The 24,261-nt window shown below is 35.7% G+C and overlaps 1 protein-coding gene and 1 pseudogene across 1 annotated transcript; both read left to right on the top strand.

Annotated features, from left to right (window-relative positions):
* The first annotated feature begins 14,714 nt into the window (after positions 1-14,714).
* On the top strand, positions 14,715-18,229 carry LOC120134985 (annotated as a pseudogene).
* Positions 18,230-20,695: 2,466 nt separating this feature from the next.
* Positions 20,696-22,457, top strand: LOC120135127 (uncharacterized CRM domain-containing protein At3g25440, chloroplastic-like). Its single transcript, XM_039151473.1, has 2 exons — positions 20,696-20,986; positions 21,921-22,457. Exons 1-2 carry the CDS (start codon positions 20,696-20,698, stop codon positions 22,455-22,457), a joined length of 828 nt encoding a protein of 275 aa, XP_039007404.1.
* The last annotated feature ends 1,804 nt before the right edge of the window (positions 22,458-24,261 follow it).

Genomic DNA, 24,261 nt, shown 5'->3' with positions numbered 1-24,261 from the left:
GTCTGTGTGTTTTTTTCCTTTTGCGATTGCTGCTGATGTGCCCCATGTCGGTTCCAGTTTGTCAACTTTTGCATGCTCGTCCGATACACGTGAAGATAAAAGGCATGAGTTTGGGTTAAATATCCAACGCTTGGGGGTGGTGGAATAGGGTAAATGTGAAATGTATCCACTAAAAGAGCAGCTGCACCGACAGATGAGCTGTAAACAACAATTACTACTTTTTAAAGAAAAACTGAGCATATATGTATTAATATAGGACGTAGATGGGCAATTCTTCCTGACGTGAATACTTTTTAAAATCTGTTATTAAAGAAACTGGTTGCGACTGTTAGTAGAGAAGAAAATAATTAGTTTTTCGTTGTAAGGACAGTTGTTGAAGGAAAAGAATAATAGTACTAAAGCCACATTATTTTTCTTTGAAAAAAGTACATAGTCCATACTCTTTCACTTATTTTTAGAGTATGAATCATTTTCAATTAATATTTGAATACAATGTTATCTCTATTACTCGAACTTAAGGTATTTAGAAATAATAACAATTCTTTTAATTACTTAGATAATTTCGTTTAGGTAAAATAACATTAATGTTTTTTATATATATGAATCCTAATCAAGTTTGGTGTCATATATTGATCAAATATCCGGTTTAAAACTATTAAACTATATTAGGTAAACTACGCGTTTAATATTTAAACTATAAGCTTTGATATGTTTTATTATTAAACTTTTAATTTTTTTAAAAAATTATACCTAACTTTTAATTTTATTTCATTTTAGTATTCCGCCGTTATAACCTAACACATTTCAAATTAATATTTTTTTAGTTTTTGTATTTCTCTACCAATGATTTAGTTGATAGATCTTATTTAGTTTAAAATAAATCAGATTTAAAATAACTTAGAAAGAGAGGACAATAATTTCAAATGATATAAAAATTAACTTAAAATCAAATTAATATTCTTAAATTTTAGAGTTAAATTAATATAAAAATACGATAAAAATAAATAATACATTTAAGAGAAAATAACCTCAGTGACCAAAAATCCCATATAATATACGATTTTAACCAACTTTTTCCGGATTTGCCAAAATGACCAACAAAATCGCAATGCGATCGCTAATTCGCAACGCGATCTCCATTATCGCAAATTCGCGTTGCATTTTCGCAATGCGATAGTTGAAAATCGCGTTGCAATGGTCTACAGTATCGTTGCGATTTTCCCAATTCGCAATGCGAATAAGTAAATCGCAACGCGAATTGGGAAATTCGATTTTCAAAGCGCCATTAGTATCCTGGCCAAGTATTTTATTTTTAAATTCCAAACATGAATATAAATATATTGGAACACTGAACTGTCCACAGTATATCCCGTAATCGCAACTCATAACCTAAAACCTAAAATCACAACTCAGTCCCATCTCCATCTCTCACTCTCTCACCCATCTCCGACGAAATCCGTCCCCATCTCCGGTGAAATCCGTCTATCTAAATCTCTCAGAGCCACCCTCACAATCAGAAATGGAAAATCAACCAAATCAACCAACGAGGGTTAGTTTTTTTAATTATTTTCTTTTTGAAATTTTTGCATTATTATTAGGTTTTTCATATTGAAATTGATGATAAGTTTTCTGGTAATTTCAATAATAGATTAACCATTTCACTTAAATTGCTTATTAAATCAACCAAGAATCGCAACGCGAAATGCAAATCGCAACGCGATTTTAGTTTCGCGTTGCGATTCTCTCGTTGCGATAGTCATTTTCGTGTTGCGATTTTCATTTTCAGAAACTATTCTTCTTCTGCAAATTGAAACTTGAATGAATTGCATTACTTCAACCAAAAAACAAAGACAAATACGAAATTCACAGTGTTGCATATTTAAGTTTGAAGAATAAACTACTACTATTTATGTTTATTATTGTTTTTGGTATATCTTCACAATGTAGTTTTTGGTATATCTAATTTAGTATGTTTATTGTTTTTGTAGAACTTTTATTCGGCTCAATTGACCTTGAGAAATAAAGTCAGCCTGGCCAAAACAATTGCGTCGAAGCTTTCACCTGCACAAAGAAAAATGTTTGATGATACATGCTTCGGGCCATGGCTGAAAGTACAACATCCCGGTGGAGATGCGATGTTGACACACCTGTTTCTTCAAACCATGACTAGAGATCTACCAGAGACTATACAACGTCGTGATGAAGAGATATGGTTTGATTTTCCACCGACGTATACGTGTTTTGGGCGGGAGGAGTTTTGCTTAATCACCGGTCTACGCTTCGGACACGATGATGTAGGTCGGTACACTAGACACATTACCCGCCCATTATGGCTATCCCGGGTTTTTCCTGAGCTGGAGAGGCCGAGTCTACACGTAGAAGACCTGACAAGATTTTTGAATAATAAAGATGGTTTTACTCGGATGGATGACGTCGACGTTGTCCGAGTATGCCTTCTAATTCTTTTGCATGCCAGCTTTTTAGGCAGAGAGGCCAGACAACCTATTCCAAATGATCTAATCAAATTGGTAGAAGACCTAAATGCGTGGAACCTGTTTCCGTGGGGCTCGTATTTATGGAAAGCTACATGGAATAAGTTATCGTCTGCCTTGGATGATCGAAAAAGTTTGCATGGCGATGGTTCCAAATACACTTTGACATGCTTTATTTGGGCCTTTAAGGTAAGAATTTTTATATAATGTTTCCAAAATTATAAGTAATTATTTAACAATTACTAATGTTTGTTATTATATTGTTTGTAGATTTGGATATTTGAGGCCTTTCCCGCCATGAAGACATATGCAATAAAAACTTCAAATAATATTCCCAGGGCTATTTCCTGGAAGAGGAAACGAACCTTGCAATGGGAAGATTTACTACGGTATACGACAATAAATAATGTAAGTTAACATAAATACTACCATATGTTTATAAACAAGTTATTACTAGTACACATTTAACTTTGTTTGAGCTTTTATATTGTTAGGAGGCCAACACTCCTCTACAGAGGCTGACACCCACGGAAGCTGAGCTTGCCACTGATTGGTGGCAAGCTAGTAAGCGTTTTTTTGATGGAACGGTTGATGAGCAGCCTCCACTTCGGGAGCCATCACCTCGCCCAGAGCTATCACCTCACCTAGAGCCATCATCTGATCGACCCGGCTATACACCTCCACAACGACAGCCATCACCTATTCTGTCACATCATCGAGCCTCTTCTCCACCATCACCGCAAGATAGGCGACCGGCAAAGATGCCACGACGTTTATCTCCCTGTTCTCCACCTCCACCTCAACGGGATGAGTTAGGGGAGTTACGTGATGAGGTCAATGCCTTGCGTGAGGAGGTCGGTACTTTACGCAAAGACGATGGTGCATGGCGTGTTGAGGTGTCTACATTACGCGGTGAGGTAGCCGCTCTACGTGAGATGGTAGCATCGTTGCAGAATGAGGTTCATACTCTACGCAACGAGGTAAGTTTAAGATTTTTCATACTCGTAATTCATTCGGTTGCTGCCAATCTATTTTTGTTAGTATTTGTTTTTGGTTTTGTTTTTGTCTTTTGGTTGAAGTAATGCAATCCATTCAAGTTTCAATTTGCAGAAGAAGAATAGTTTACTTTCGCAACACGAAAATGACTATCGCAACGCGGAAATGGCTATCGCAATGCGAAATAAAAATCGCAACGCGAAATGAAATCGAAACGACAAAATCGCAACGCGAAATGAAAATCGCAATGCGATTTGTGTTTCGCGTTGCGATTTTGTCGTTGCGATTTCATTTCGCGTTGCGATTTTGTCGTTGCGATTTTCATTTCGCATTGCGATATCCATTTCCGCGTTGCGATAGTCATTTCGCGTTGCGATTTTAAGTTTCGTGTTGCGAAAGTAAACTATTCTTCTTCTGGAATGTTTATATATGTTGTCCTTTTAAATGTTTATATAAGTTCTTACTTCTGGAATGTTATCTGAGCATTTTGTGAACTATGATAGAATAATGATTTGGGTGAATACAATGCTAGTTTGAAACATATTTGCCTTTGTTTAATATCATGTCTGTTTATTTACTGATTTATGTATTAATTTTTTTTAGCGGCCCGATAAGGTGGATGCTTTACGTCGGGTTTTCCTTGCACGACGGAGTTCACGCATCAGACGGCGTGGACGTGCTATTACGTCTCCGTTCACCCCAATGGTGCGAAGACTCCGCAAGAAGAAGCCCGACTCACCGGTCATCCCTCAAGAGTCCCCTCCAATCGTTCAAGAGGCCCTTTTCTCCCTCAAGATTCCCCCCCACCGTTCAAGAGGCCACTGTCATCGTTGAAGAGGTCCCTCCCACCATTCCAGAGCCTGATTCACATGGGGTAATATATCGAAGTATTGAGAAACCCCCACCGGTTCCGGACATGATGGATGAGAGTTGGCTCTCGTATGAGTTACCGGCTAGTACCCTTCCGGTATCTGAAGTGGAGAAGAGACAACTACCGGAAACAATTGTGGATAATACCCTTTGGGCTAAGACCGCAGTTGATTTTTATCTACATGAGCGGAGCCAAGGGTGTTACACTGACATCAGCAAACTCAACGATGAAATGTTTTTGTTGCTTGATCGGTCTTGGTGGGGGTGTGCTATTAGGGGTTAAAGACAGTGGCTATTTGGATGGGGAGGTAAGACTATATTTGTCTTATATATGATTTTGATTAATTTGTTTAAAAATTAATGTAATTCACTAATATATGTATTTTTTTGTAAAACAGCATATCGATGCGTGGGTGTCACGTCTACTAATAATAAGGAAGCTTAGGAAAAAAAAAAAATTCGCTATATACAATAATGCCGACGGCTTTTCACGCAGTTCACTTGAAGAATCAACGAGATGAATCATTTTTGTTGGGCAATGGACAAGCTAAACTTTATCCTGCATGGTGGGAGGTCGATAAGGTTAGTGTTATTTTTTTAAATTTTTTAAAGGTGTTAATAAATAAATGCGCAAATAAATGAATTATTACTTATGATCGCAGGTGTTTATCCCTGTTTTGGAACGTCGTCACTGGCTTCTCGTCCAACTTCAGCTCCCATCCCTGAAGATAATAGTGTATGACAGCATGATCAATTACATATCACTGTCTGATTTGAGAGATATTTTCAAGGGATGGAGCTCTCATTTGGCTAAATTCTTGGATGGGATTAAGTATTGGAGTCATTCTGGACACAAGAAGTCAAAGAAGTTCAATGTCACAGTTGTCAGAGACGAGACCGCGCCACAGCAATCGCCGAGAGCCAGAGGGGATTGTGGTCCTCTCGTATGCCTTTGCTTGCCGCGTTTGACGACGGGAAGCACAGAGTTTTTACCTCCCACCGATAGAGATAGAGCTGCAGTAGGCTTGTGGTTTCGGCATTATATGGCTAGAGCAATATATTCGAGACGCTGCCTACCTACATCCGCGTTATGAAAGTGTCCATTGTTAATTGGTAAGTCAAATGCAAGTTTTGTTAACATATATACTCCTTTTGGTTTGAAAATGTTTGGTTAAGTACCTAGAATTCAATAATTTGTTGTTTGTAGGTTTTAGATGTGTAGGAAGTCTTGTTTGAGCAAATGTTTGGTTTCTGCAGGTTAATCCTTAAGTGAGCTGCGTGAAATGGATGTACGGGGTCACAAAGTTGTTGATTCATTGATTCAATAATTGATGAAGAAATAAGAACTATTATTATTTTTTGATTGTTTAATTGATTTGTAAAAGATGATTTGTAAATGTTGATTTGTTTAATTGATGTGTACATAATTTGTGTTGAAATGTAATAGTTGATTTGTTGATTTTCAATCTGCTTTATGTTGATTTGTGTACATAATTGATTTGTGTTGATTTTCATTTCGCATTGCGATTTTCTCGTTGCGATAACCATTTTCGCGTTGCGATAGCCATTTTCGCATTGCGATAGCCATTTTTGCGTTGCGATAGTCAAATGAATGTCTAATAAGTGATGACAACTGAACAGATCATAGCAATGTTCAAACTCAAGTTACTAATACATGCCTAACTGAAAATGTTAAAAGTGCACACATAAAATACACATAATGCAAGTTTTGTTAACATATATACTCCTTTTGGTTTGAAAATGTTTGGTTAAGTACCTAGAATTCAATAATAATTGTTAAAAGTTTATGCATGTTAATCCTCGTTGTCTTTTTCATTTCGCATTGCAATTCTATCGTTGCGATTTGCATTTCGCATTGCGATGGTCAAATGATTGCCTTTCGCAACGCGATTCTGACTTTCGCAACGAGATAATACAGAATCGCAATGCGAGTTTCAAAGTTCGCAATAGGTTTTAGTTTCGCAAGCCAAATTTTGAGTGTATATATATACGCAGCAGCAACAATTCATAACCTAAATCGCAACTCATGCCATCTCCATCTATCACTCTCTCCGGCGACATTCGTTCCAATATCCAACGACATCATTCCCCATCCGACAACAGGTCTTAGTTTCGCATCTCGTTTGTTTAGTTACAACCATAAAATCATCTAATGTTGATCATGTTTGGATAGATTTGTGTTTTGGAGGGTCATGGGAGAATGTTCATGGTGTTTTACAATATATGCCTTTACCCATGAATCTTCAACTAAAACTGTCATTAAAGAAGTTAACTTATGAAACCCTAATGTTACGTGTTTCAAAGAAATTGAATTTAGAGCCCCTAAGTGGATTTAGGCTATCTTATCAGAGAAATGGTAAAGTTTATTTGTTAACCGACAATGAAGATGTTGAACGATTCATTGCTTACATTAATGTTTCAAGTGATGATGTTACATTGTATGTTGTTGAACCTAGAAGTAGTATTGTTGGGTCAATAGCGGGTAGTAATCAACTAAGTGGGTCAAAAAACCCACAACATTTCTCTAATCCAAATCCAAATCAACTTTCAGCACCAAATTCCGGTTTTCGTATTGACCAATTAGACGATGATGAGCCAAGAGAAAAAATTGTGAGTACTAGTCAGTATTCGAAATTTGATCTTGGTCAATACCCGGACTTTGATATTGGTCAATACACAGATTTTGATGATGTTTCAGAAGAAGAAACAGACCCTGCGTGTAATGATTTTGATATTGGTCAATACCCGAATTTTGATGATGAAACACCCGTTGCCGAGGAAGATGTTGTTGATGATAATGAGGAGGAAGTTACGACTGTGAATGAACATGTTGAACATCCATTCTGTAATTCATATAATCCTGAATAAGAAAAAGAAGAAGAAAAAGTCCCCGAAGAAAAGAAAATGCCACGGGAGTATAACTGGAATATGCCAGAATTACTTCAGTTACCGGAAGAAGAGTTGGCAAAGAAAGCAGTTGATTGTTACACAAAAGTTATTCGTATCAAGAAAGATGATTGTTTTGATACAAAGGAAGACTTGAAGATAGCTTTGTATACGAAATGTGTGGAAGATGGCTATCAACTAAAAGTTAACAAATCAAGCAAAGATCGTTTCGAAACAAGGTGTACGATTGACAAAAACTGTACGTGGCGTATGATTGCAAAGAGTATAAAAGATTGCGCAATGTTTCAAGTTAGGACCTTTATTGATAAACATACATGTTCAAGAACCCAAGTTTTTCCTCACCATAGACAGGCAAACAAAAAGGTGTTGGGTGGTTTTCTGGCTGAGTTAATGTTTTTGAATGGCAGGGTATATCGGGGATGAAATTATGACTGACATGAATGCTCGGTTCAAGATTAGTATATCATATTCTCAAGCTTGGAGAGCCAAATGTTATGCCTTGGAATTGTTGAGGGGGTCGCCAGAAGCATCGTTTGCCCAACTGCCGGCTTATTGTCACAATTTAAAGCTGAAAAATCCTGGGTCGGTAACTCATATCAAAACAGATAGAGATGGACGCTTTGAGTTGTTGTTTATCGCCATTGGTGTTGCGGTTAGTAAATCAATATAATTCGGTTGACTCATTTCTGTTAGTTACATGCATTTAAAATTTAAATGATTATATTTCTTGTGTATATTATTTTGTAGATTCGTTCGTTTATTACTTGCATGCGCCCAGTTATTATAGTTGACGGAGCACATTTGAAAGGTCGATACCTTGGAGTAAACTTATTAGCAGTAGCCATGGATGCTAACAATGGGATATTGCCAATAGCTTACGGGGTTGGCAAATCTGAAACCTCTGATTCATGGACATGGTTTATGGGGCATCTTAGGGATTGCATAGGTCCTATTAGCAATCTGACAATCATATCCGATAGGGCAAACTCAATTGACAACGTTGTTAGAAGGTGTTTCCCAGATGCTTTTCATGGACTTTGTGGTGTTCATTTGTATAGAAATCTAAAATCAAGGTCTGCTGGTATAAAAAAGCACAAATGGACATACTGGAAGGTTGTAAAGGCTTATCGGGAAGTGGATTTCAATAAGCATATAAACTGTTTAAGACGTGTTTTGCCTCAGTGTGCTCAAACACTAGAAGATGTCGGGTTTGAAAGATGGTCAAGAGTACATCAACTTGGAGCAAGATATGGTTTCATGACGTCTAATAGTGCAGAATCAATTAACGCTCTAAGTCGTCATTCCCGGAAATTACCCATTACTATGTTAATGGAGTTTTTTCGAGCCTCTATTCAACAGTGGTACTACAAGAAAAGAAACCATGCAGATATTATTTCTTTGAATTCGTAACTTATCATATATTTTACTAAGTATTATTTATTTAAATTTACAGGAACATTGGAACATCGTGTTACACCATGGACTGAAAAAAAGATAACGAAACGTGTTGTGAAGTCAACGTCATGGAGAGTTGAACCATGTTCAAACACTTTGTTTGAAGTACTGGATAATAACTTAAATGGGCTTGTCGATCTAAATGCAATGACGTGTAGTTGTATGAAATGGCAAACATCTGGTTATCCGTGTGGCCATGTTATAAAAGTTGCTCTTCATCTAAACCAAGATGATTCAAGCACATACGCTATGGATTGCTACACTACAGAAGTATATCGACATACTTATGCCGAGATTGTCTACCCTATTTCACATCCTTCTGAGTGGGACATACCAGATGACTTACAAACAGTTTTGCCACCAACCATGGACAGAAGGCTACCTGGCCGACCAAAAAGTCACGATCGTATACCGTCTAAGGGTGAAGAGAAGAAGAGATCGACATGTAGTCGGTGCAAGGAAAGTGGTCATACAAGGTTGACATGTGGATCACCAGTGCCATCACAATCATCTTTTCCTCTACCAAAATATGGATCATCATCAAAATCCAAAGCTCATATGGTGTCAAGAAAAAGGCAATCAAAATCGCAATCATCTTTAAAATCCCAATCACAACTGGCTTCACCTTTTGGGACTGTTAACTTAGGTGATTTTTAAATGCAAACGTTGTATTATGTAGATTATATGTGTGAACTTTTAACATTTTCAGTTAGGCATGTATTAGTAACTTGAGTTTGAAAATTGCTATGATCTGTTCTAGTTGTTATCACTTAATAGGCAATCATCTTAATGTCCATCGCAACGCGGAAATTACTATCGCAATGCGAAATGAAAATCGCAACGAGAGAATCGCAATGCGAAATGAAAATCGCAACGCTAATTTCGCAATGCGAAATGAAAATCGCAACGAGGGAATCGCAATGCGAAATGAAAATCGCAACGCGAATTTAATTTCGCGTTGCGATTTTCATTTTCGCGTTGCGATTTTCATTTCGCATTGCGATAGTACTTTTTGCCTTCAACATAATGCAGATTGAAATCAACAAAATCAACCATTACATTTCAATCAATTAAACAAGCACAAATAAGAATTATGTTAACATTAATTAAACAAATCAACTTTTACAAATCACCTTTTACAAATCAATTAAACAATCAAAAAATAAGCAATAATTATTAGAGAAAATAACACTTCTACTATTGAATCAACTTTTGCAGCCATACATCATTTTCACGTAGCTCACTTCTGAGATTAACCTGCATAAACCAAACATTTGCTCAAACAACACTTTCTACACATCTAAAACCTACAAACAGCAAATTATTGAATTCTAGGTACTTAACCAAACATTTTCAAACCACAAGCCTATAAACATACCAACTGTTTATGGACATTTTTATAACGCGGATGCAGGTAGGCAGCGTCTCGTATATATCGATCTAGCCATATAATGTCGAAACCACAAGCCTACTGCAGCTCTATCTATATCGGTGGGAGGTAGATACTTTATACTTCCTGTGATCAAACGGTCCAACGCCAAGCATACGAGAGGACCACAATCCCCTCTGGGTCCTTTCGTTTGTTGTGGTGCGGTCTCGTCTCTGCTAACTGTAATATTGAGCTTCTTTGGCTTCTTGTTTCCAGAACGAGTCCAATAATTTATCGCATCCAAGTATTTAGCCAAATAAGAGCACCATCCCTTAATAATATCTCTTAAATCAGCCAATAATATGTAATTTATCATGCTGTCATATACTATTGCCTTAAGGGATGGGATCTGAAGCTCGACGAGAAGCCAATGGTTACGTTCCAAAACAGGGATAAACACCTGCAATCATAAGTAATAATTCATTCATTTGTGCACTTATTTATGAATACCTTTAAACTCAATCTAAAATAAACACTAACCTTATCGACCTCCCACCATGCAGGATAAAGTTTAGCTTGTCCATTGCCCAACGCAAATGATTCATCTCGTTGATTCTTCAAGTGAACTGCGTTAAAAGCCGTCGGCATTATTGTATACCGTGTATTTCTTTTATTTTCCTTAAGTTTCCTAATTATTAGTAGACGTGACACCCACGCATCGATATGCTGTTTTACAAAAAAAATACATATATTAGTGAATTACATTAATTTTTAAACAAATTAATCAAATGAAAATATAAGAAAAATATAAGACTTACCCCTCCATCGAAATAGCCATTGTCTTCGACCTCTAATAATACGCCCCACCAAGACCGATCAAGCAACAAATAGATATCATCATTGAGCTTGCATATGTCAGTGAAACACCCCTGGCTTCGCTCATGTAGATAAAAATCAACTGCGGTCTTAGCCCAAAGGGTGTTATCCAGAATTGTGTCCGGTAGTTGTTTCCTCTCCTCTTCAGATACCGGTATGGTACTGGCCGGTAACTCATACGAGAGCCAACTTGAATCCATAATGTCCGGCACGTCAGAGGGTTTCTCAAGAATCCTACATATGACGCCATGTGAATCGGGCTCTTGAATGGTGGGAGGGACCTCTTCAACGATGACAGTGGCCTCTTGAACGGTGGGAGGGGACTCTCGAGGAATGATAGGGGCCTCTTCAACGATAGGAGTGGAATCTTGAGGGATGATAGGCGAGTCGGGCTTCTTCTTGCGGTGTCTTCGCACTATTGGGGTATACGGAGACTTAATAGCACGTGCACGCCGTCTGATGTGTGAACTCTGTCGTGCAAGAAAAACCCGACGTAAAGCATCCACCTTATCGGTCCGCTAAATAAAAATACAAATATCAGTAAATAAACAGACATGATATTTAAACAGTGAAAACAAAGATAAATATATTTCAAACTTTCAACCAAAAGACAAAACAAAGACAAATACTAACTTCACAGTGTTAAAGTAAAAAGTTTAGCAGTTTTGGCAGCAACCGAATAAATTTACTAAGCAATCTAAGTGAAATTACGAGTAAATTTATCATCAAGTTAAATATGGAAAATCTTAAACTTACCTCGTTGCGTAGAGTATGAACCTCATTCTGTAACGATACTACCATCTCACGTAGAGCAGCAACCTCACCACGTAAAGTAGACACCTCCACACGCCATGCACCATCGTTATCGCGTAGAGTACCGATCTCCTCACGCAAGGCATTGACCTCATCACGTAACTCCCTTGACTCATCCCGTGGAGGTGGAGAACAGGGAGATAGAAGTCGTGGCATCTTTGTCGGTCGCCTATCATGAGGTGATGGTGGAGAAGAGACTCGATGATGTGACGGGATAGGTGATGGCTCTCGTTGTAGAGGTGTACAGTCGGGTCGATCAGGTGATGGCTCTGGGTGAGGTGATGGCTCTCGAAGTGGAGGAAGTGGAGGCTGCTCATCATTCGTGCCATCAAAAAAACGTTGACTAGCTTGCCACCAATCAGTGGCAAGCTCAGCCTCCGTGGGTGTCAGTCTCATTAATGGAGTGTTGGCCTCCTAAAAATATAAAAACTAAAACAAAGTTAAACGTCTACTATTAATAACTTGTTTATATATGATAGTATTTGTGTTAACTTACATTATTTATTGTCGCATATGGTATTAAGTCTTCCCAATCCAACATACGTTTCCTCTTCCAGGAAATAGCCCTAGGAATATCATCTGAGGATTTTAATGCATATGTCCGCATGCTGGGGAAAGCCTCAAATATCCAAATCTACAAACAATATAATAACAAACATTAGTAATTGTTAAATAATTAATTATAATTTTGAAAACATTATATATAGAATTCTTACCTTAAAGGCCCAAACAAAGCCTGACAAAGTGTATTTCGACCCATCGCCCCGCAAACTTTTGCGGTCATCAAAGGCAGACGACAACTTAGTCCAGGTAGCTTTCCATATATACGAACCCCACGGAAACAGATTCCATGCATTTAGGTCCTCTACCAATAATATTAGCTCCTGAGGAATAGGTTGTCTGGCCTCTCTGCCTAGAAAGCCGGCATACAAAAGTAGTAGAAGGCATACTCGGACAACATCGACGTCATTCATCCGAGTAAAACCATCTTTCTTATTAAACAATTTCTTCATGTCGTCGACGTGTAAGTTCGGCTTCTCTATTGACTCATCAGGAAAAACCCTGGATAACCATGATGGGCGGGTGATATGACGAGTGTACCGGCCTACATCATCGTGTCCGAATCGTAGACCAGTGATTAAGCAGAACTCCTTCCGCCCAAAACAAGTATACGCCGGTGGAAAATGAAACCATATCTCTTCCTCACCACGTTGTATACTGTCGGGTAGATCGCTAGTCATGGTCTGAAGCCACAAATGGGTCAAACTAGCATCTCCACCCGGATGCTGTACTCTCAGCCATGGCCCGAAGCAGGTTTCTTCAAACAATTTTCTTTGTGCAGGTGAAAGCTTCGAAGCAATTGTAGTGGCTAGGCTAACTTTATTCCTTAATGTCAATGAAGCCGAAAAAAATTTCTACAAAAAAACAATAAACATACCAAGTTAGATATACCAAAAATTACACTGTCAAGATATACCAAAAACAAAACAATAAACATAAATAGTAGTTTATTCTTGAAACTAAAATTTGCAACACTGTTTTTGTCTTTTGGTTGAAATGAAAATCGCAACGAGATAATGAGAATCGCAACGCGGAAATGACTATCGCAATGAGAGAATCGCAACGCGAAATGACTATCGCGACCAGACAATCGCAACGCGAAATGAAAATCGCAACCGCGAAATAAAAATCGCAACGCGAAATGAAAATCGCAATGCGATTTTGGTTTCGCGTTGCGATTTTTATTTCGCGTTGCGATTATCTCGTTGCGATAGTTATTTCCGCGTTGCGATTTTCATTCTTGAAACTATTCTTCTTCTGCATTACTTCAACCAAAAGACAAAGCAAAGACAAATACTAACTTCACAGGCTAAACAGTTTAGCAGTATTGGCAGCAATCGAATGAATTTAATAAGAAATCTAAGTGAAATGGTTAATCTATTATTGAAATTACCAGTAAACTTATCATCAATCTCAATATGAAAAACCTAAAATAATGCAAAAATTTCAAAATAAAAATAAAAAAAACTAACCATCGGAGGTTGATTTTCCATTTCTGAATGATTGTGAGGGATTTTTGACTGTGAATGGTTGTGAGGGATTTCGCCGGCGATGGGGACGGAAATATTCGGAGATGGGGACGGATTTCGCCGTAGAGAGTGAGAGATGGAGATGGGACTGAGTGTTGTGTTTTTGGGTTTGAGGTTATGAGTTGCGATTACTGTGGACGGTTCATTTTCCGATTTATTAAGAAAAAATACGTGTTTGGAATTTGAAAAAAAAAATACGCGTTAATACGAATGGCGCTTTGTAAATCGCGTTGCGAAAGTCAGTATCGCGTTGCGAAATTGCGAAAGTAAGTATCTCGTTGCGATTTTTTATTATCGCATTGCGATAGTCAGTATCACATTGCGATTTTCCCAATTCGCGTTGCGATTTACTTATTCGCATTGCGAATTTCCCAATTCGCGTTGCGATTTACTTATTCGCATTGCGAATTGGGAAAATCGCAACGCGATTTTCAACTATCGCATTGCGAAAATGCAACGCGAATTTGCGATAATGGAGATCGCGTTGCGAATTAGCGATCGCATTGCGATTTTGTTGGTCATTTTGGCAAATCCGAAAAAAATTGGTTAAAATCGTATATTATATGAGATTTTTGGTCACTGAGATTATTTCCTCTGAATTTAATCTATAACAGGGCAAAGATGAACGACAATCATGCCTAAAATAAAATTATAATTTAAGGGCGTTTAGAGTGAACGTGGGTCGACCCATATATATTGACTAGGGTCGGGCTGAACTACCAATTGGATAATCCAAATCCGCCATTGCCATTCTGGGGTTTAAGCACTTCGGTTTATAGTTTATTCGATGGGGTTTATGATTTTATCAAAGATATTAACGACCTTTGCTCCTCTTTGTCTGTTTTTTGATGCAATAGTTGTAATGGCGAATGCTCTATTTCGTAGCCTGCGAAGAGCTTCTCGATTTTCCGATTCAATTCCTCGCCAGTCCTTCTCCCTCGGCCCCGAAGCAGCAATTTTCCACCCATCTAAGTTCGTTATTCCACCAAACCCCACGACCCCACCGTGGGTTTCGAGGCATTTGAGCCACGGAACAGTGAACCTGGTGATATCGCAAGGGAAACCCAAGTTCGAAACTCATCGAATCGAGCCTCCAAAGAAGGAGAAATGGAAGAACAAGAAAAGGTTCAAGTTGCAGAAGAAGAGGGAGAAAGAGAAGAGGAAAGCTGCCAATAGGAGAGATCCACGTCGACTGGGTCTCACCAGGAAGCCAAAGAGGAAGTTTGCTAATGCAGAGGAGAGGATCAAGTACAAGCTTGAGAAGGTAAATCAATAATTTTCCCACTGTTTTCTGTATCTGAACTTAAACCCCTTTTTTTTTTGCCTTGTAATTGCATGATTGATACTTTGCTTTGTTAGATTTCTGGCAGCAATACCTTTTGTAACGATTGTTAAAGCTTACTAAGAAGCTGATCGGTGTTAAGATGTATAAATGACATTGCTATAATATATGTTTTAGTTAGATTGTGTTTGATGAATAATTTGCAAAACTGGGTTTATTTCATGAATGCTTGATATTGAAATATGCACCTTCTGTTGTTAATATTTGTTCCATTGGATCACCGGAATTGTCTGTGTTGGTTGATTCTTAATTTTGTCGAAGTATCCAGGTTCAACACGAATATCCGATCCAAATACATGGAAAACTTAGAAAAAATTGAACATAGCCGTATATGATACATACTTGTATCCAACACGCACACTAGAGTCTAAGTAGGGCAGTGAATCGTAAACATTAAGCTTTAATTGTGTTTCACGTTATACAGAACTTCATTGATGTCATTTTACTGCATTTGCTAGAATCTGTTATGTGAAAACGAGTTAGCTCAGTTTAAATTTCAAGATTTGCTCTTTATGAATTATTGTCTTCTTTCTTTTGTTAGTTCTCATGCTTATAAAACCATTAACATATGGTTTTTGGTGTCTATGATACTTTCTCAAGGCCAAAATAAAGGAAGCGTTACTTGTTGAAAGACTTACGCGCTATGAAGTTTCCAAAGTTCAGGGACCTGTGGTTAAACCTCATGATCTGACAGGTGAAGAACGGTTCTATATGAAAAAAATGGCTCAGAAAAGGTCCAACTATGTGCCAGTTGGGAGAAGAGGAATATTCGGCGGAGTTATTCTTAATATGCATATGCATTGGAAGAAACACGAAACTGTTAAGGTCATTTGCAAGCCTTGTAAGCCTGGCCAAGTACACGAATATGCAGACGAAATTGCTAGACTGAGTGGTGGGATCCCAGTTCAGATAATTGGCGATGACACTAATATTCTATCGAGGGAAAAACTATGTGCAGCCAGAACTTATGTCTCCGGTAGATACATTGTCCAAGAAAAGGGTGAGTTTTGCTTCTCAATTACCTCTTTAGATCTTCTTCACATGCACACATGCATACATAAACAATTTCTGCTTTTGTACAGTTGGCCAAATTTAACTAGGAACGTAAGAAAACGTTACCCTCACTTGCCCAGTACTTTGCAAGGACAAATTGGAAATAGTGCTCCTTAGCTGTATCTAAAGTAGATTGACTTCGGTTTCTGATTTAATAGCATTTCCCCTCACATTCTTTACGTGCACACATGCTTAATTATTATTTAGCCATGGTGTCCACCATAGCATCCTCGTTATAATCACATTTATGGTGATGTAGCTTTCAGCGAAATGATATCATTGCCATTATGTGTGTGTATTTTGTATTAATTGCCATTATGTATTAAGACAATTTTTTATGGTTATGGTATATGATCCCCCTAAAACGCTCCAAATTCATGAAAATCTTGGAAAAATTTAAACATGCTCATTTCGAGATTTGGCATTCATACTTGAGTGCAGTAACATAGGAAATTGGTCCAGAATTTGTTCTTTTGTACGGTTGTCATGGTGCTTAAAATGTTCTCAATGTGGAATGAAAGTCTTTTTGTCCTGGATTCCTTTCTCTTTAATCCTTTATATTTCCAGTATTTTACAATTGTATGTAAGATGCTATGACTGGCTTCAAGTATCTTAAAGATGTCAGTGGCTTTTATCTTCTTGATGGACTGCTAATATCGATTACGGTTATTTTTATTTATTTCTTGATAATATCGTATTCTTTTTATACGTTTCTGTCATTTGAATTTATGAAGGCTTAGAACTAAGGTAGCGGAGTAGTGTTGCCTTAGTTTAGGTTTTAATCCATTTTGACTTTATTCCTTCTCGTAGCTTGCTATCGCTGACTTCTGTGTATCTTTCTCTTCATGTTTCCTCTTTATAAATTTAGTCGGGACTTACGTTTCTGTCTATATGCAGAGATTTTTAGGCAGGGATTTATTTGCAAGGATTACTTCCCATTACATACGCAGATATGAATGATTGCATATGAAGATTGTTCAACTATGTATTTATTTATTTATTTATACATGTATTGTATTTTATCTTTATTTTTAATTTTCTGATTGCCGAAGGTCTTCTACGGAAGCTACTCTCAACCTGGTGTTGGGGGCAGCCTACTAACCTACCTCCCCTTATCCCATTACATATGGAAATAGGGTTTTTTTGTTGTTGTTGTTGTTGATAATATCGTATTATTGTCATTTTTCCCATTTATTTAGCTTTATTTGTGAATGGGAGGGTGTGGGAAATTTCATTTGGCATCTCTTTGAACTATTATCATCTTTCTTCCTCTGGCAGCTAATAATGATCATGGCGATTTTGTTTTAGCGAGTATGGAGCAGTATATAACAGTCGTCAACTAAACCATCTTTGTCATTTCTTCTCAGGCACTTGAAAAATCAAAATACGAGCAATCACTCGAGTCAGTGAGACACTTCATCGCTATTGCAGAGAAGGAACTGGAGTTGTACTACAGACACGTCGCACTCTATGGTGATCCAAATAACCGGAATCCAATCTCAATCTTGGACAGTCCAACAAAAAACAGCCGGGAAATCAAGGAACCACAAATGCTTGAGAGAGATGGTCATGATTCATCTCTTACTGGCTTCTCTTCAAGTATATCAGATACAGAAGATGATGATCCCATTTATGAAGAACTATCAGAAACTGAAGATGACTCAAAAGGTGATAACCTATCAATGAGAGGATCAGATTCTGAATACGAAGTTTCGTATCTTGATAAAGAAAGTGAAGGAAGCTCATCCGGGTCGCATGTGCATGAGAGTTACGAGGTTGATTTATCTTTAAGTGACTCTTGTTGTGATGAAGATGGTGAAGGAAGTTCAGATACCAAATTGGGTTCATTGAATGTTAGCCAACGATATGATTATAAAGTATTTGATTCCTTGGAGAACAATTAACTCTAAAACCTTGAGGAAATAATATATTTGTCAAAATTCTTCACCCTTTTGTGTTCCTTTTAGTACTAGATCCATTGAAATCCAATATTCATACAGTTAGGGGTGTAAACGATCCGAGTCAAGCTCGAGTATTGTTGAGCTCGACTCGAAAACTCTGAAATGGAGCTCGAGTATTTATAATAAATCATAAGATTTCGAGCGAATGAGGACCTAATTGAATAATGAAATATCTTTGAATATGATCAAATAAGGATTTAGTTTTTTAGAAACGTCAAATAAGGATCTAATGTTTTGATGTCTACTTATATATGATTAAAAAAAATTAAACCCTTATCTGGTCTTTTTAAAAATTTAAACCCTCGTTTAAATATATAAAAAAAATATTAAATATTTATTCGAAAACTTCATTAGCATACGAAATATTAAAAACAACTTTATAAATTATAATATTTAAAATTATTTATTCCTTATTTTTATTCTACATTTTAATATTTTAAAATATATAATTGAAAATCGTGTTTTGCTAAAGGTCATCCGTAAATTTACAGATAAACATGTTTTTAGCAGCATTTTGCCAGTCATATAGCGGCGTTTTATAATTAATCATATATTTTATTTTAGTCAAAGCAAAATAATAAAAAAATAACAGGTGGTTGTATAATTACTCATACAAAATAAAATTATTTTATGCTATTAAATTGATTTCAAATCGAATCAAACATTGCACTTATAAAATTTTAATACTAAAAAGTAAATATAAAAGGGTATATTAAATTGTTCGTGTATAGAAATAAAAAATAAATTTCATAAATAATATATTAAATTATTAAAACCCTTCACTAAAATAGAACAAATACTTTTGAAAAATAAAAAAATAAGAATGTGCAAACAATATGTTTAGACAAAATTTGAGTCTATATTTCAGATTAAATCGAATTTAAATAATCATAAAATATATTAATTTCATGCATATATTTAATTTAACCTCCATCTATGAATACGTTTTTTTTAAGATTACGAGTTCAGATACCTATATAATCATCTATAATTTGAGGGTAAAGTACTTAAATGGTCCCTCGACTACAGAGTATTATTTTATTGAGTCATTCGATTATTAATAGTTATAAAATGATCATCTAACCATAGAAAATTACTTTTTTAAATCCCCGACTAGTAAAAGTTACAAAATGATCACCCGACTATTCATGGTGTTCCAAACTCGTCCTTTTCTGTTAAAAGATTGATGGCAGTTTGAGTTGAACATTAACCTGCAAATTGGGATATGATGGTCAGGTGACTTAAAAAATATTGTTATATAGTTAGAGGACCATTTTGTAACTTTTAATAGTAGAAAGATTCAATAAAGCGACACCTTATAATTGAGGGATCATTTATGTACTTTACCCATATTTAAATAATTGAATCTAAATTTATAAAAAAAAGTTGGAATAAAAATGTTTATGTAGTCCAATCTTTCATTTATTTATTTTATTAAGCTAAAGTGATTATAAAATAAAATTTGTTCTAAATACTCTCAATCATTTGACAATGAACAATCAATCACCATGCAATGGCCACTAGTACTTGAACCCGTGATTTTTAAAAACAATAACGATTCATTTAACCACTTAAGTAAATTGATTTGTGTCTAATCTTTCCTTTAAAGGGTACGGTAAGGAGTCCCAATCCACAACTTCTACAAAACTTAAATTATAATTTACAACTTTAATTATTCAAACTTTTTTCTAACATATAATTTAAAATTATAGTTTATTAATGTTAATTTAATTTTAAAGCAATAAAAATATATGGTTGCAATACCTTTTGTAACGATTGTTAAAGCTTACTAAGAAGCTGATCGGTGTTCAGATGTATAAATGACATTGCTATAATAAATGTTTTAGTTAGATTGTGATGCATCATTTGATGAATAATTTGTAAAACTGGGTTTATTTCATGAATGCTTGATATTGAAATACGCACCTTCTGTTGTTAATATTTGTTCCATTGGATCGCCGGAATTGTCTGTGTTGATTGATTCTTAATTTTGTCGAAGCATCCAGGTTCAACACCAATATCCGATCCAAATGCATGGAAAACTTAGAAAAAATTGAGCATAGCCGTATATGATACGTACTTGTATCCAACACGCACACTTGAGTCTAAGTAGTGCAGAGAATCGTAAACATTAAGCTTTAACTGTGTTTCACGTTATACAGAATTTCAATGATGTCATTTTACTGTATTTGCTAGAATCTGTTTTGTGAAAACGAGTTAGCTCAGTTTAAATTTCGAGATTTGCAATTGTATGAATTATTGTCTTCTTTCTTTTGTTAGTTCTCATGCTTATAAAATCATTAACATATGGTTTTTGGTGTCTATGATACTTTCTCAAGGCCAAAATAAAGGAAGCGTTACTTGTTGAAAGACTTAAGCGCTATGAAGTTTCCAAAGTTCAGGGACCTGTGGTTAAACCTCATGATCTGACAGGTGAAGAACGGTTTTATATGAAAAAAATAGCTCAGAAAAGGTCCAACTATGTGCCAGTTGGGAGAAGAGGAATATTTGGCGGAGTTATTCTTAATATGCATATGCATTGGAAGAAACACGAAACTGTTAAGGTCATTTGCAAGCCTTGTAAGCCTGGCCAAGTAGACGAATATGCAGACGAAATTGCTAGACTGAGTGGTGGGATCCCAGTTCAGATAATTGGTGATGACACTATAATATTCTATCTAGGGAAAAACTATGTGCAGCCAGAACTTATGTCTCCGGTAGATACATTGTCCAAGAAAAGGGTGAGTTTTGCTTCTCAATTCCCTCTTTAGATCTTCTCATGCATACTTAAACAATTTATGCTTTTGTACAGTTGGCCAAATTTAACTAGGAACGTAAGAAAACGTTACCCTCAATTGCCCAGTACTTTGTAAGGACAAATTGGATATAGTGCTCCTTAGCTGTATCTAAAGTAGATAGACTTCGGTTTCTATTTTAATAGCATTTCCCCTCACATTCTTTACGTGCACACATGCATAATCATTATTTAGCCATGGTGTCCACCATAGCATCCTCGTTACAATCACATTTATTGTGATGTAGCTTTCAGCGAAATGATATCATTGCCATTATGTGTGTGTATTTTGTATTAATTGCCATTATGTATTAAGACAATTTTTGATGGTTATGGTATATGATCCCCCTAAAACGCTCCAAATTCATGAAAATCTTGGAAAATTTTAAACATGCTCATTTCGAGATTTGGCATTCATACTTGAGTGCAGTAACATAGGAAATTGGTCCAGAATTTGTTCTTTTGTACGGGTGTCATGGTGCTTAAAATATTCTCAATGTGGAATGAAAGTCTTTTTGTCCTGGATTCCTTTCTCTTTAATCCTTTATATTTCCAGTATTTTACAATTGTATGTAAGATACTATGACTGGCTTCAAGTATCTTAAAGATGTCAGTGGCTTTTATCTTCTTGATGGACTGCTAATATCGATTACGTTTATTTTTATTTATTTCTTGATAGTATCGTATTATTGTCATTTTTCCCATTTATTTAGCTTTATTTGTGAATGGGAGGGTGTGGGAAATTTCATTTGGCATCTCTTTGAACTATTGTCATCTTTCTTTCTCTGGCAGCTAATAATGATCATGGTGATTTTGTTTTAGCGAGTATGGAGCAGTATATAACAGTCGTCAACTAAACCATCTTTGTCATTTCTTCTCAGGCACTTGAAAAATCAAAATACGAGCAATCACTCGAGTCAGTGAGACACTTCATCGCTATTGCAGAGAAGGAACTGGAGTTGTACTACAGACACGTCGCACTCTATGGTGATCCAAATAACCGGAATCCAATCTCAATCTTGGACAGTCCAACAAAAAACACCCTGGAAATCAAGGAACCACAAATGCTTGAGAGAGATGGTCATGATTCATCTCTTACTGGCTTCTCTTCAAGTATATCAGATTCAGAAGATGATGATCCCATTTATGAAGAACTATCAGAAACTGAAGATGACTCAAAAGGTGATAACCTATCAATGAGAGGATCAGATTCTGAATACGAAGTTTCGTATCTTGATAAAGAAAGTGAAGGAAGCTCATCCGGGTCGCATGTGCATGAGAGTTACGAGGTTGATTTATCTTTAAGTGACTCTTGTTGTGATGAAGATGGTGAAGGAAGTTCAGATACCAAATTGGGTTCATTGAATGTTAGCCAACGATATGATTATAAAGTATTTGATTCCTTGGAGAACAATTAACTCTAAAACCTTGAGGAAATAATATATTTGTCAAAATTCTTCACCCTTTTGTGTTCCTTTTAGTACAAATCTAGTCGCTAGATCCATTGAAATCCAATATTCATACAGTTAGGGGTGTAAACGATCTGAGTCAAGCTCGAGTATTGTTGAGCTCGACTCGAAAACTCTGAAATGGAGCTCGAGTATTTATAATAAATCATAAGATTTCGAGCGAATGAGGACCTAATTGAATAATGAAATATCTTTGAATATGATCAAAATAATATATTAAATTATTAAAACCCTTCACTAAAATAGAACAAATACTTTTGAAAAAAAAAATAAGAATGTGCAAACAATATGTTTAGACAAAATTTGAGTCTATTAAATCGAATTTAAATAATCATAAAATATATTAATTTCATGCATATATTTAATTTTACCTCCATCTATGAATACTTTTTTTTTAAGATTACGAGTTTAGATACCTATATAATCATCTATAATTTGAGGGTAAAGTACTTAAATGGTCCCTTGACTATAGAGTATTATTTTATTGAGTCCTTCGATTATTAATAGTTATAAAATGATCATCTAACCATAGAACATTGCTTTTTTAAATCCCCGACTAGTAAAAGTTACAAAATGATCACCCGACTATTCATGTTGTTCCAAACTCGTCATTTTCTGTTAAAAGATTGATGGCAGTTTGAGTTGAACATTAACCTGCAAATTGGGATATGATGGTCAGGGGACTTAAAAAAACATTGTTATATAGTTAGAAAATCATTTTGTAACTTTTAATAGTAGAAAGATTCAATAAAGCAACACCTTATAATTGAGGGACCATTTATATACTTTACCCATATTTTAATAATTGAATCTAAAATTATAAAAAAAAGTTGGAATAAAAATGTTTACCTAGTCCAATCTTTCATTTATTTATTTTATTAAACTAAAGTGATTATAAAGTAATATTTGTTATAAATACTCTCAACCATTTGATAATGAACAATCAATCACCCTGCAGCAGCTGCTGTTGCTTGAATTCGTGATCTCTAAGAATAAACGATTCATTTAACCACTGAGGTAAGTTGATTTGTGCCTAATATTTCCTTTAAAAGATAGGGTAAGGAGTCCCAATCCACAACTTCTACAAAACTTAAATTATAATTTATAACTTTAATTATTCAATCTTTTTTTTCTAACATATAATTTAAAATTATAGTTGATTAATGTTAATTTAATTATAAAGCAATAAAAATATATGGTTGCAATAATACAAAATGATGGAAAATGATTACCGATATATACTACGGATTGAATCGAGTCAAGTTTGAATAAAAATAGTTAATTGCATCATATGCCCTTTAACTATGACTCATTTTAAATTAGTCTTTAAATTTTTTAATATTCTCATTTCATCCTTAAATTATAACTCTCTTTCTAAACCAATCATCAAACTTTTGGACATGTCAATTTCATCCAACAACTATAACCCTCATTCTAAAATACTCTTCAATTTTTTTCAACATTCCAATTTCATCGTATACCATCGATATATACTAATCGCATCCCTTGTCAATAAAAAATATTAGGCCAATATGTATTATTATATGTTAAAAAATGTTAACTTATGGTTGAAACTAATTACATTTTTGGATGGATTTAGGGATGTTTGAGGATTCAAAAGTTTGAGGACCAATTTAAAATAAGGATCATATTTTGATGATGAAATTGAAAAGTTCAAAAATTTAAGGATTGATTTAGAATGATAGTTATATTTTAGGGATGAAATTAGAATATCAAAAATTTGAGAACCAAT

The sequence above is a fragment of the Hibiscus syriacus genome, unplaced genomic scaffold, assembly GCF_006381635.1.
Source record: "Hibiscus syriacus cultivar Baekdansim isolate YM2019G1 unplaced genomic scaffold, ASM638163v2 tig00110602_pilon, whole genome shotgun sequence".
NCBI classification, from domain to species: Eukaryota; Viridiplantae; Streptophyta; class Magnoliopsida; order Malvales; family Malvaceae; genus Hibiscus; species Hibiscus syriacus.
The sequence above is the reverse complement of the archived record's forward strand: the minus strand, read 5'-3'. Positions and strand labels throughout refer to the sequence as shown.

Bases quoted from the DNA above. Each gene is read 5' to 3' on its own strand.
- LOC120135127 (XM_039151473.1), top strand. From the start codon at position 20,696: ATGAAAAAAATAGCTCAGAAAAGGTCCAACTATGTGCCAGTTGGGAGA. The intron at 20,987-21,920 runs GTGAGTTTTGCT...ATTTCTTCTCAG, and splicing joins ATACATTGTCCAAGAAAAGG to GCACTTGAAAAATCAAAATA.